Source organism: Protopterus annectens, chromosome 13.part0 (genome assembly GCF_019279795.1).
Source record: "Protopterus annectens isolate FY-2018-M chromosome 13.part0, PAN1.0, whole genome shotgun sequence".
Classification (NCBI taxonomy): Eukaryota; Metazoa; Chordata; order Ceratodontiformes; family Protopteridae; genus Protopterus; species Protopterus annectens.
In genome coordinates, this window is record NC_056747.1 from 72313078 (window position 1) to 72328986 (window position 15909).

Genomic DNA, 15909 nt, shown 5'->3' on the forward strand with positions numbered 1-15909 from the left:
GTGAAGAAAACTGGATAGACCACAAATATAGTGCTGAGTATAGAAAACATCTAGAATAACCATGTGCTAAGATTTGATGGAGGAATGTTTAAGGAGAACTGAATTTAAACCAAAACATGGAAGGTTAATAAAGGTGGCCAAAGACAGTGGGTACATACACATGGTTTTACAAAGTCCCAAAGACGGTGGGTACATACACATGGTTTTACAACATCCCAAAGACGGTGGGTACATACACATGGTTTTACAAAGTCCCAAAGATGGTGGGTACATACACATGGTTTTACAAAGTCCCAAAGACAGTGGGTACATACACATGGTTTTACAACATCCCAAAGACGGTGGGTACATACACATGGTTTTACAACATCCCATAGACGGTGGGTACATACACATGGTTTTACAAAGTCCCAAAGACGGTGGGTACATACACATGGTTTTACAAAGTCCCAAAGACAGTGGGTACATACACATGGTTTTACAATGTCCCAAAGATGGTGGGTACATATACATGGTTTTACAAAGTCCCAAAGACAGTGGGTACATACACATGGTTTTACAAAGTCCCAAAGACAGTGGGTACATACACATGGTTTTACAAAGTTCCAAAGACAGTGGGCTACATGCGCATGGTTTTACAAAGTCCCAAAGACAGTGGGTACATACACATGGTTTTGCAACGTCCCAAAGATGGCGGGTACATACACATGGTTTTACAACATCCCAAAGACAGTGGGTACATACACATGGTTTTACAACATCCCAAAGACAGTGGGTACATACACATGGTTTTACAACATCCCAAAGACGGTGGGTACATACACATGGTTTTACAACGTCCCAAAGATGGTGGGTACATACACATGGTTTTACAAAGTCCCAAAGACAGTGTGTACATACACATGGTTTTACAAACTCCCAAAGACGGTGGGTAAATACACATGGTTTTACAAAGTTCCAAAGACAGTGGGCTACATACACATGGTTTTACAAAGTCCCAAAGACAGTGGGTACATACACATGGTTTTACAACATCCCAAAGACAGTGGGTACATACACATGGTTTTACAAAGTCCCAAAGACAGTGGGTACATACACATGGTTTTGCAATGTTCCAAAGATGGTGGGTACATACACATGGTTTTACAAAGTCCCAAAGACAGTGGGCTACATGCGCATGGTTTTACAAAGTCCCAAAGACAGTGGGTACATACACATGGTTTTGCAACGTCCCAAAGATGGCGGGTACATACACATGGTTTTACAACATCCCAAAGACAGTGGGTACATACACATGGTTTTACAACATCCCAAAGATGGTGGGTACATACACATGGTTTTACAACGTCCCAAAGATGGTGGGTGCATACACATGGTTTTACAAAGTCCCAAAGACAGTGGGTACATACACATGGTTTTACAAACTCCCAAAGACGGTGGGTAAATACACATGGTTTTACAAAGTTCCAAAGACAGTGGGCTACATACACATGGTTTTACAAAGTCCCAAAGACAGTGGGTACATACACATGGTTTTACAACATCCCAAAGACAGTGGGTACATACACATGGTTTTACAACATCCCAAAGACGGTGGGTACATACACATGGTTTTACAAAGTCCCAAAGACAGTGGGTACATACACATGGTTTTGCAATGTTCCAAAAATGGTGGGTACATACACATGGTTTTACGAAGTCCCAAAGACAGTGGGTACATACACATGGTTTTACAATGTCCCAAAGATGGTCGGTACATACACATGGTTTTACAAAGTCCCAAAGACAGTGGGTACATATACATGGTTTTACAACGTCCCAAAGACGGTGAGTACATACACATGATTTTACAAAGTCTCAAAGATGGTGGGTACATACACATGGTTTTTCAAAGTCCCAAAGATGGTGGGTACATACACATGGTTTTACAAAGTCCCAAAGACAGTGGGTACATATACATGGTTTTACAACGTCCGAAATACGGTGGGTACATACACATGGTTTTACAAAGTCCCAAAGACAGTGGGTAAATACACATGGTTTTACAAAGTCCCAAAGACAGTGGGCTACATACACATGGTTTTACAAAGTCCCAAAGACAGTGAGTACATACACATGGTTTTACAAAGTCCCAAAGACAGTGGGCTACATACGCATGGTTTTACAATGCTTGTAGAAAAAGTGTGAGTGATGTTATAATTAGCATCAATAAAATTAACTAGGTGGCCTTTTGGGATTTTCTTCACACTCTTCATTAAATCTAGTTGAGCTTAACGAGCAGTAGTTTCCTGGATCACTCCTAAATGATCAGTTCTGTAGAAGCACCATACCTTCTACTCTTCTCTCCTTTGCAACCACATTGCTCACCAAAGATGAGCTCAGCAGTTATGCCAATGGTCAACATATAGTCAGAACTATACTACTAGCAACTGGTGCCATCTTACCTAACTGCAGTTTTCTAGCTTTTTCAGCAAAATTTTTAATGGGCAGAGTGCCATCTCTCCATATTTTCCTATCTGTTCTCACATTCACTTCTTAACAGTGTCTGTGGTGCAACGTATCTGCCTCTGGTGCTCGATAACCAGGTAACTAGATTGCTGCATTATGGGGTGCTGCACTCCTGAGTGTTTGTCCTTCATATCAGATGTTAAACCAAGCCTATCTGCTTGAGTTGGCGGTAGCTCAAGTAGATGTAAAAGATACTACTGCAGCTCTTAAAACCTCTCAAAATGAGTAGGGGTCCTTTATTTTACACAAAATAAAAAAACACATTATTTACATATTTACAAAATGTACATCTTTACAGGCAAATATATACTCATTTCTATTTTTTCACTGATTATCACATTTCTTATATAATTGCCCCCCACTCCTCCTTCTACAACCATAATCTAATTTTTCTCAGTCTCTCTCTCTCTCTCTCTTTTGGCTTTTGATTAGGGGTCGCCACAGTGGATCACCTTGTCCGCTCATGATTGGCAGTGGAGATTTTATGGTGTTGAGTTGCCAGCCCAGCGGCCAACCTTCCACAGAAGGCACACACGCACTCACACCTAGGGCCAACTTTAGCATGTCCAATCCACTTGCAGCATGTCTTTGGGGATGTGGGAGGAAATATATCTGCCAAAAAGCATTCTCCATTAAACAGAATTTAATTCAGTCTTTCACTCCAAATAACCCGTTCGATTCTCAGTCAGAGCGTCTACTGAGTGACAACATGCGTGAATGGGCTTTCCTTCATTGAAGGCTGTGCATTAGGCCCAGCAAGCCAGCACATAAAACTCTACTGCCAATCATTAGCGGACCTGAGTTCCGCTGTGGCGACCCCTAACCAGGAAAAGCCGAAAGACACAAACACACACACACACACACACACACACACACACACACACACACACACACACACACACACACTCCAAATAACCCATATTACAAAACATAAATTCTTATCTGCCCTTCTCACATATTCTTTCTTCTTGTTCTTATAATATCGATACTTAATCATAGTCATATCTATATTGTTTATGTCATTAATATTCTCAAAATATTTTCTTCACACATTTTTGTCAGAGTTTCACCATTCTTTTATATTTCAAAAAGACATGCTCTGTTGTTTCTTCCTCTCCATAAAATAAACACGCTCTTTCAACTTTCTTTTTATATGGCATATTCCCTTTTACTGGTATTTATTTATTTATTCATTTATCTTTGTACCAATCTTGACACAAAATCCTGATATGCTACTATCTTGATATACCACTTTTTCCTGAATTTAATGGCTTAATCACTTCTTGATATTGTTTCATCGTATTATTATACCACATCCTTCTATCTTTCTCTATATTATCAACTTTTATTATTCATGTTAGTATTTTTTTCTTTATAACTTTTTATTTCTTCATTTACATATTTATTCTTATTTTTTTTATTCTCATTATCTCTCAGAACGTTCTGTACTTATATTTAAATATTCTAACAATTAATTTCTCATTTCTTCCTTTACCCACTTTAATATTCTATACAAGTTTTAAAAAGCAGAATAAACAACTGGATTTAGTAACCCCAATCTCCCTTCATCTTCACTTAAATACAACACACCTATTTACACTGAGTTTAATCTTGAACCCCATATGAAAGAAAACACCATTTGTAGAATTTCCTTTTCATATCTTTTCGGGATCATATAAACATTTGATACATATGCTATTCCCAATAATACAAAATCCAACAGATAAACCTTTGTCCTGAATGCTAATCTATACATTTCCACAGAACACATATTGCTTTCTTTTATCAAACCCTCTCATTGCATCATCTTCTTCTTCTTTCAGCTTTTCCCGGTTAGGGGTCGCCACAGCGGATCACCTTGTCCGCACATTGAATGGCAGTGGAGTTTTACGGTGTCGAGTTGCCAGCCCGGCGCCCAACCTTCCACAGAAGGCACACTCACACGCACACCTAGGGCCAATTTAGAATGTCCAATCCACCTGCAGCATGTCTTTGGGATGTGGGAGGAAACCGGAGCACCCGGAGGAAACCCACGCGACCACAGGGAGGACATGCAGACTCTGCACAGAAGGCACCCCAGCCGAGGATCGAACCGGAGAACCTCTTGCTGTGAGGCGGCAATGCTAACCACTGCACCACCGTGGCCGCCCCCTCTCATTGCATCATAATTACATAATTTTTCCCAAATTTAATCCCTAGCAAAGACACCTCATTCATTGAAAAATGCCTGTAATTTTCACCACATCATCCAAACCCTTATTTTTATATTTGTTCATGGACATTCATATTTCCTTTAAACATCCGTTCAGATAAACCATCACTTCCGTCATCCATATTGTGTTCTTACCAAATACAATTATATTATCTGTGTATGCCAAAACCATTGGAATCACCACCTTATTTCGTATCTTAAATCTAGCATCTTTCATTTTATAAGCTACTTCACTCACTATCACATTCTTTACTAATGCAAACAGTATTGTGCTCATGGGGCATCCTTGTCTTATACCACACCTCATGCACATTTCTTTACTCAGCCACCCATTTAGTATCACTCTCACTCTATTATTTAGATATGCTGACAGAGTCTCCTAATTGTATTACTTATTCCATACATCTCCATAACATCCCACAAAGCATCATGTCCTACTGTATCAAATGCCTTACTAATATCACCTACCATAAGTTTCATATCCTATTTACTTATGATCTTATCCACAATTTCTCTCACAACCAATAACACTTTTTGTCAACCCTTCCATTTTTATCATATATACTTTCTTCCATAATATCCCTCATCCTAACATTCTCCTCTTTATTATTCTCATAAAAATATAATCAGTGTTATTTAGGGTGACAGATCTCCAATCTTTTTATTTCATTCTTCTCCTCTTTCTTCCATATAAATTTCAATATCCTGTTAAATAACTTTTCATAAACAAGCTCTTCCTTCAACCATTCTTTCAGCACTTTCTCAAAATACTCTCTTTGACAATCCATTAATTTCTAGTACATTCCATGCCCTATTCCACCTGGGCCTGATCATCATCATCTTCTTTCGGCTGTTCCCATTAAGGGTCGCCACAGCAGATCACCTGTTTCCATTTCTTCCTATCCTCTGCATCTTGCTCTGTCACACCAACCACCTGCATGTCCTCTCTCACCACATCCATAAACCTTATTTTAGGCCTTCCTCTTTTCTTGTTACCTGGTAGCTTCATCCTTAGCATCCTTTTCCCAATATACTCAGCATCCCTCCTCAGCACATAACCAAACCAATATAATCGTGCCTCTCTGGCTTTGTCTCCAAACCTTCCAACCTGGGCTGACCCTCTAATATATGTATTCCTGATCCTGTCCACCCTCATCACACCCAGTGCAAATCTTAACATCTTTAATTCTGCCACATCCAGCTCAAACTCCTGCCTTTTTTTCAATGCCACTGTCTCCAACCCATATAACATAGCTGGTCTCACTACCCTCTTGTAGACCTTCCCTTTCACTCTTACAGGTACTCGTCTGTCACAAATCACTCCTGACACTCTTCTCCACCCACTCCATCCTGCCTGTACTCTCTTCTTCACCTCTCTTCCACACTCACCGTTGCTCTGAACTATTGACCCCAAGTATTTAAACTCATCCACCTTCGCCACCTCTACTCCTTGCATCCTCACCATTCCTCTATCCTCCCTCTCATTCACACACATATATTCTGTCTTAGTCCTGCTGACCTTCATTCCTCTTCTCTCTAGAGCATATCTCCATCTCTCCAGGGTCTCCTCCACCTGTTCCCTACTCTCACTACAGATCACAATGTCATCTGCAAAATTCATAGTCCACGGGGACTCCTGTCTGATCTCGTCTGTCAACCTGTCCATTACCATTGCAAATAAGAAAGGGCTTAGAGCTGATCCTTGATGTAACCCCACCTTCACCTTAAACACATCCGTCACTCCCACCGCAGACCTCACCGCTGTCTAACTACCCTCATATATATCCTGTACCACTCTTACATACTTCTCTGACACTCCTGACTTCCTCATACAATACCACAACTCCTCTATAGGCACTCTGTCATATGCTTTCTCTAAGTCTACAAAAACACAATGCAACTCCTTCTGACATTCTCTGTACTTCTCCATCAACACTCTCACAGCAAACATTGCATCTGTAGTGCTCTTTCCCGGCATGAAACCATACTGCTGATCACTAATCATCACATCTCTTCTTAACCTTGCTTCCACTACTCTGTCCCATAACTTCATGCTGTGACTGATCAATTTAATCCCTCGGTAGTTACTACAGCTCTGCACATCACCCTTATTCTTACAAATCGGTACCAAAACACTTTTTCTCCATTCCTCAGGCATCCTCTCACTTTCCAAGATTTCATTAAACAATCTGGTTAAAAACTCCACTGCCATTTCACCTAAACACCTCCAAGCTTCCACAGGTATGGTATCTGGGCCAACAGCCTTTCCATTCTTCATTCTCTTCATAGCTATCCTTACTTCCTCCTTGCTAATCCATTGTACTTCATGATTCACTATCCCTACATCATCCAACCTTCTCTCCCTCTCATTCTCTTTATTCACCAACCCCTCAAAGTACTCTTTCCATCTCCTCAACACACTCTCCTCGCTTATGAGTATGTTTCCCTCATTATCCTTTATCACCTTTACCTGCTGCACATCTTTCCTAGCTCAGTCCCTCTGTCTAGCCAATCAGTACAGGTCCTTTTCTCCCTCCTTATTGTCCAACCTTTCATACAACTCTTCATATGCCTTAGCCTTAGCCTTCACCACCTCTCTCTTTGCCATGCACCTCATCTCCTTATACTCCTGTCTACTTTCTTAATCTCTCTGACAATCCCACTTCTTCTTTGCCAACCTCTTTCTCTGTATACTCTCCTGTACTTCCTCATTCCACCACCATGTCTCCTTGTCGTTCTTCCTCTGTCCAGATGTGATACCAAGCAACTTTCTAGTCGTCTCCCTTACTAGCTCTGCTGTAGTTACCCAGCTATTTGGTAACTCTTCACTGCCACCCAGTGCCTGTCTTAACTCATCCCTGAACTCCACCTCACAATTACCCTTTTTCAATTTCCACCATTTGATCCTTGGTGCTGCCCTCACACTCCTCCTCCTCTTCTTGATCACCAATGTCATCCTACAAACCACCATCCTATGCTGCCTAACTACACTTTCTCCAGTCACCACTTTACAGTCTTCAATCTCCTTCAAACTGGCCCTCCTACATAAGATATAATCCACCTGTGTGCATCTTCCTCCACTCTTGTATGTCCCCCTATGCTCCTCCCTCTTGTTAAAATACGTATTCACCACAGCCATGTCCATCCTTTTCACAAAATCCACAACCATCTCACCTTCTGCATTCCTTTGTTTAACACCATACCTACTCATCACTTCCTCATCCCCTCTGTTCCCTTCACCAACATGCCCATTGAAATCTGCTCCAACCACCACTCTCTCACCATTGGGTACAGTCATCACCACTTCATCTAATTCACTCCAAATTTTTTTCTTTCTCATCCATTGCACACCCAACTTGTGGAGCATATGCACTAACAACATTCATCATTACACCATCAATTTCCAGCTTCATAAACATCACTCTATCCGACACTCTTTTCACCTCCAAAACACTCTTAGCATACTGTTCCTTCAGAATAACTCCTACGCCATTTCTCCTGCAATCCACAGCATGATAAAACAATTTGAACCCACCTCCGATACACTAGCCTTACTCCCCTTCCATCTGGTCTCTTGTACACACAATATACCAGCATTCCTTCTGTCCATCATATCAGCTAGCTCTCTCCCTATGCCAGTCATACTGCCAACATTCAAAGTTCTGACCCTCACTACCATAGTCCTAGCCTTTCTCTTCTCTTCCTGCCTTCGACCATGTCTTTCGCCTCTTCTCCTTCGGCCAACAGTAGATCTGGGCCTGATACTGAAGCAAAATTTACTTTCCTAAGTTCATCAATTCACTAAGAGTAACTTCTTTTTCAAATTCTTCTGTAACTTATTCTGGATTTTTTTTTACTTTCTATTCTCTTTTATTTTCCTTCTTTTTACTCTTAGGCATATCCTCCACATGCTGTACTATAGTACTCAGAACCTGCTCGTGTTCTTTTCTACCTCTCTTTTTACATTTTTTATTTCCCTCATTATACTAATAGCCCCTTTGCTATCTTACCCAGATGTGCAGACAATTCCTCCCTTCTCCCTTGTAATTAATATTTCTGCCTAAATGGTAATGCCTTAATGTTTTCTTGACTTCTTTTTTATATTTCTTTTTCTTTACCATAATACTCACTTGCACTATTTTCTAAAGTCTCTAGTACATTCTATACATTTCCGAAACTTCACTTTTTCTTCCTTTTTTCCCATCATCCTGCCATTGGAAAAAAAAAACACTTTTTATACCTCTTTTTAAATTCAATCCACTATTCAGTTTTATAGAAGTCCTTCATGGTTATATGATCCTTCTATAACTGCAATACTTCCCACTCTCCAATTTCATAGCATGATTTCTCATTTATTTTTTTTATTCCCTTTCATATTTGAATATATTCCCTTTCTTCCATCACCTCCATCCATATTGCTAAATGGTCTTAAAAACCTGTCACTAGGGTATCACCAACTGCTACCCCCAACATCTTCCAATAATATAAAATAATCAATTTCTGATTCAAGTGACCCCCTTCAGTAATTCCATTGAGTTTTGTTCCACACAGTTTATCACTTCCTTTATTTTGTTTTACATCTTTCCCTTTCTTGTTCACACTTAAATCACAATTAAAGTTCACTGCAGTTATATTTTATGTCAATCATCACATAGTCTAATATTTGATGAAATAGATTATCTTCATTTCTTTGCTAATTATATTTATGCTTATAATGCTATAATTCTATACATTTCTTCTCTCCACGTCACAACCACAACAGTTAACCTTTCCATCCTTACCAATAATATATCTAGTATTCTCACAGTTTTTTGTTACACAACACAGTCACTCCAGAACAATGTTCTCTTCCTAAATTCCATATTATATTTCCACCATACTTTCTTTTGTTTGCAGTCTTTCTTCACTTGTTAGGAATCTTACATCTTGTAACATAGTACCATCCACCTCACAAAGCATGCCATTACAGTATTCCTATCTTTCTTACAGTATTAATAATACTGTTCGCATTTACTGAAAGTATTCTAAAGTTGTTAATCTTCCTTTTTTTTAAGTTTAGGGGAAATATTTTTAAATTTTTGTTCAATTATTTTTAGTCTTTCTCCAGCTGATTATTTTCCAGGGTTAATGTACAACTCATCTTTGATCCCCAGAATTAGATTTTTCACTAGGTACATATTCAAATAAATTATTACTATCAGCCCCTTCTCCTGACCTCTTTTCCTCTCTCTCTCTCTCCCCTCATTTTTCTCACCATATTTCTTTCTTCTTAAACAGTTTCTTCTTCATCTAGTTCATCTTCTCGCACAGTCTCTTTTGTCCTTCATGTATGCGGTATTCCCTTTCCGCTTCTTTTTCAGCATTTAGTGTTTGCTCTTGACAATCGATCCAGAAGTGTCTCTTTTTTACACAACTTGCATTCAGGCACATACCTACTTGCTGTATGTCCTTTCTCTCCACACTGGTTACATTATGCTTTGTCACAATCATTAATTAAATGAGACGGATACTCTTAAAAGAAATAGGATTTAGGCTGGCCAGCATATCTTAATGCCCTTCTGTGACCAGCCACAAATATATCACTTGGCAAGTATTTCACCATATTTTTTTCCATTACAAAACAGCTCCCAACATCCACCCTCCATTCCTTAAGTTTCTCTCAATTCTAACTTGCACAACATTATCAATAGTTTCAAACATAACCTGCTTGCATTTTTTAACATCATCTTCTTCCAACTAAACAGTTCTAAATGCAAAGTAATATATTTTTTAAACCTTTAAGTTACTACCAGAAAACAAAAAATTATTTCATAGATCAATGTCCTTTTTGTTACACAGTTCCAAAAACGTCCTCATCAGTCCATTAGTTTCAAAAGGTACTGTGTCGTAATATGTCTTAAGGCAGCTAAAAGAACACAACCAGTTATTTTTGTATTTAAATCGTATACCCTACTAAGCATATGTATACTTAACTTCCTTGTTTTTTTCTTTTTTACCTTCAGTCACAGTACTGATATTCTTTTTATTCCTGCCTAGACCATATGATTGTATTAGTGAAATGTATACTGTGTATTTTGCATTTTCTGCTTGTATCTGAGATAGAGTCAACATTTGTATCTGTATGTTATATTTGTATCATACTGTTAAATATAAATGTGGAGCATTTCTCCCCGGGCCTCCACTGAAAAAAGACATTTTGTCCAGTTGGACTTTCCTGGTAAACAAATGCAAAATAAAAATAAAATAAATTAATTAATTAAGTTGCATAAGGTCTCTATCTCAATATGTATAAAAGACTAGATTTATTGAGCTTTAAAACCCAGAATAGTTACTAAATTGCCCTATACTATTCAAGTCTTACAGTGTCACCCTCTGTTAGTTTATTTGTATTAGCAGCATGTTGGAGAGAAATCAGATTTTTTGATAGGTACATCATTTATACTTTCATTATCAGCATTCTGAATATATAATACATTTTTATTATGTCCAGCATTCCTATTACTAAATGCACAATTTTAGCAATCTCCCCTGTCTTCCCCTAGTTAAACAGACTATTCAGTTTTAAAGGTTTTAAGTGTGTTTACATTAATCTACACAATTTTATGTACAAGCTTAAGCTGTTCAGTTTTAAACAGTCCTTAATTCCCTAATACTGTCAATCATCACAACAAATTTATTAGTAGTCTTGGGGTTACTCTGAGAAGCCAGTTAATGCAACTTACTTTGGAGTTGAACTTTTAACTGCTACAATGCCTATTATTTTATTTTTATTGTTCACTTTTTGTTTTAAGTATAGTTTTAAATGTCATAGCTTGCGACTCAGAAGATATGCAAGCACCAGCTACCAGTTTTTTTTTTAATTTTTCATAGTCCATAAAATAAATGCCTTCCATGTCTACATAGGTTTTGTAAGTTTCCTCTGTAAGTTGAGAGGATAAAATTTTATCTCAGCCAAATTAAGCCCACGTCTCCATTGTGCATGTTTATCCATTAAAGGCAATAATGTTGATGGCATTCTGCTGACTCAGTTTCTTTAGGGACAAGCTATGCTTCTAGGTGGTCAGTACGGTTGCAGTCAGATTCATTCATTCATGAAGACAGAATAGGTTTCATCTATAGCTTCACTCTTTTCTTGAAAAGCCTGACCTGTATTTATGGTTTGCAGCAGAACCTCCATTAGTATCAACATATCTTTGCAGGCTTTCGTAGTACTCACAGAAGACAAAAATATTATTTCAGTCATTCTTTTCTGGTAGGATCAACACTGAGAAATAACTCAATGCAGCTGTGCTGTAGCAATGGAAAAACTATACATCTCTCTCTCTCTATATATATGTATATATATATATATATATATATATATATATATATATATATATATATATATATGGATCTAGGACGTTCACTCGAATCCATAACAACCGAACACACTTTAACAAAAGCACTTTTATCGAAAAAGTGCTTTCATTAAAGCGTGTTACAAAAAAAAAAAAAAACACTTCATTAACATTTTAGCAGGGGGCTTCACCCCCCTGCGCCTCCCACACACCCCTACTTTAATATTCTCCCTCCGGGACCGCACTAGAGTGGGGAAAAGGGAATTTTCCCTTATCTGCACCATAGTACGGTTTCGGCAACAGGCATACTTATGTGAAAGTGCTTCTTCGGTGAAAAGCACTTTCGTGTAAGTATGCCTGGCCATTTGGGAGACTAAATATATATATATATATATATATATATATATATATATATATACACACACACACACACACACACACACACACACACACACACACACTCACACATATATATAGATATAGGTTCCCTTACATTTTATCGAGTGTGCATTTGGTTGACAAATGTAAGGTGTGATAAAGACCGTCAAATGTTCATATAGCCAAATACTACATATCTAAAATGTATGTTTCACCAAGTCAGGTAAGTGACATCTGGAAGGGTTGACAGCGACTGTGCATGTGTTTGTGTGTTAGGATTAGGGCTGGGGTTTGGTAAAAGGAAAGATATTATGTGTTTGCGTGTGAGTGTGTGTATTTTAGGTTTAGGGTCAGGTTTAGGTAAGGGTATAGATGTTTTGGTAGTGTGCATTAATGCATTTTTATTTAGTGTTAGTTTTTTTTGAGGTAAGGTGAGTAAGGTTAGTGTTCAGGCAGGGGCAGAGTTAGGGTTAGCAAGTTTTACAAAGGTGGTCCAGTGGCAGATATGCAATTTATCAATACATTATTTGTTCACTTCATATGAAGTCGGCTTCATATGAAATGTGTGATAAACATATGATAGCAGTAAGTCTGATATTGTGTCTCACTAATTCATACCTCTGTCATCAGGGGTTCAATCCTGGTCACTGCGACTGTGTAGTTTTGCATGCCGTGTGTGTCTATTTGCCCCCCCACACACACACACACACACACACACACAAAACATGATGCTTGATTGGCTATATTGCTGTACATATGCTTTATTTACCCTTGTGCATGCAGGCTAGTCATTCCTTAAAAGATCAGGACCAATGCATTTACCTACTTAATATATAAAAAAGAAAAGACCAAAAAAGCAAACAAATAAACAAACAAATAAATAAGTTCACCTTCCAGATGATAAATGCCTGACATTGCACTCATTTTCCTCCATTTAATCTGTGTTTTGGGGGGATGGCCTTGGTGATTTTATTTTATTTATATTTGTTTATCAGGGTAGTGTGCTAATCAGTAAAGACCAATTTCAGGCTCAGCCTGGAGGAAATACAAAACATTTCACAAGCAAAAATAAAGAAATGCAAGCAGTAACTGAGTAGTAAAAACAAAACTGTGTACACATTGTAGTGAACAAGCACAGTGCAATGCACAATCAAGCAGACTGTAATGTACAATATATTCATTAGTTACTCAAACGGGGTCAATCTTCATGAATCTTGAGAGAGAAAGAGAGAGAGAGAGAGAGAGAGAAAGAGAGAGAGAGAGAGAAGAGACTCAGAAAGAAGATAGGTTAGGTGATAGTTGAAGTGGGAACATTTGGCTTAGATGAAGAAGGGCCTTTTAAGTTGCATTCTGAATTTGGAATAAGTGTTGATTTCCTTAATGTTGGTGTGGAGAGCTTGCCAACGTAGGTGCTGGAGAGGAAAAAGTATGTGCAGTGCTGTGGAGTTTGGTTTTAGGGGTAATGAAAGTTGGTGTGGCTTGTGAGTAGTGTCTCAAGTTGTATTAGGAGTTTTTTCTTGTGAATGCTTGTTGCAAGTGGAGTAAATATGTGGGGATGGAGTAGTTTGTAGAGTTAGGATCCTAAAAGTAGGTAAGATTGTTGTTTTATGGGTAGTCATTTGGCTTTTTCTAGGGTGATACAGAGAGGTGAGTTTGTAATAAATCAGCAGATGCTGCTAGAGATAGTCTGATGTGTCACAATGTTTTTTTTTTTGGAGGATGAAGCAAAAATTGGGATCACATGCTGAAGTTGAGTAGGATGAACTCCTTTGTCAGTGGCTGCTCTGGTTGGTTGGGATAGAAAGGTGGAAAGAGGAGGGAATTTATCTTGGCTCTCACTTTGTCTATGTGGAAATGGAAGTTTAGTAACTGATCGTAGTACTAGGTAATTGAAGGCTGAGGGTTGTCTCTATGGAATCATTATGGAGGTCAAAAATAGTTAGGAGTGCTTGTTGAATTTTCTGTGGAGTTCCAAAAAAGCATACTTTTGGTCTTAGTGGGTTTGAGGAGTAGTTTATCGTTTATGAGTCATCACTGAAGCTCATGTAAGTCTAACTGGAGTTGGCATTGAATGGTGGTGTGAGAGTGACCTGACTGGGAAATGACCATGTCATCAGCATAGAGAATAAGTGGCAGATGGGGTGGTCACAAGGAAGTTTGTTCATGAATATGGAGAAGAGAGGGAGGCAATATTGGATCCTTGTGGTACACCTTTGGTAATAGGTGCAGATTCTGACTGATGAAAATAAAATGCAGTTATAAACTAAAACCATTTTCATTACGTCATATGCATTTTCCCATTCCTTTCTCTGGCAGAGGTACATACCATACAGCAGTTCATAAGCATGCATGTTGTTGCACACCATGTGCACAAGTAAGTCATTGTTTCAACCAGCTGTTTAACTGTAGCCTCATCAGGCAATCTTAAGGGGCAACATGGCAGCATCATATCTGTCACACCGCTTCCACAGAAATTGAGACAGCTCATTGGCTGCTCCTTCTCTTTTCCCTTGGCTGCACTTCTAGCAACCGGCCTTCTACTGTATGTGTTTTTAACAGATATCTCAAATTCTGCAAAGAATTTGACCAGGCTAAATGCCAAGTTATCAGCAGAACAATCTTTTTTTTAAATTATGGCACATCCAGTTCAAAATGTACTGCAGCCGTATCTCCGATCTGCCTGCTGCTGAAAGAAGTGGAAGAATATATATGTCACTATGGAGCAGCTGGTTTTATGCCAGCCATTACTAGTTAAATTATAAAGCCATAAACATCCTTACCCACACTGTAGCAAACACCTTTATACTTGACAATGAAGTCATTGTGAAGGGATTTCAGTATTTCAATCTCTCTCTCAAAGGCTCTCATGTGCTCGGTTGTGCTGTGCTGCAGTTTCTTAACAGCAACAAGGTCTCCGGTGTTGTCTCCCAGTGGATCATAGCGACACAGTTCCACACTCCCAAAATTACCCTTTTCGGCAAAAGATAATGTTAAAATTAAAACAATGAAATATACATACATGTATGCATGTGTATCTGAATGATATATACTGCATTTACAAGTCAAATATTATAAATTCAGGTACGCATGCTTATCTGAATTATATATACTGCATTTACAAGTAGCGTTTTATATAAATACAGGTTTGTGCGCATATCTGAATGATATACACTGCGTTTACAAGTAGCATTTCATATAACTACAGGTATATGTGCATATCTGAATGATATACACTGCGTATACAAGTATTATTTCATATAAATACAGGTATGTGTGCGTATCTGAATGATATACACTGCGTTTACAAGTAGCATTTCATATAAACACAGGTATATGTGTGTATCTGAATGATATACACTGTGTTTACAAGTAGTATTTCATATAAATACAGGTATTTGTGCATATCTGAATGATATACACTGCGTTTACAAGTAGCATTTCATATAAATGCAGGTATATGTGTGTATCTGAATG

General features: G+C 38.4%; 1 protein-coding gene across 1 annotated transcript in view; it reads right to left on the reverse strand.

Moving 5' to 3' along the window:
* Window positions 1-15909, reverse strand: part of LOC122817593 (tyrosine-protein kinase JAK2-like) — an 876396-nt gene that overhangs the window by 131191 nt on the left and 729296 nt on the right. Inside the window, exon 19 of the mRNA XM_044090632.1 lies at window positions 15216-15405. Coding sequence (XP_043946567.1) covers window positions 15216-15405 — 190 coding nt within the window. The remainder of the gene's footprint in view (window positions 1-15215; window positions 15406-15909) is intronic.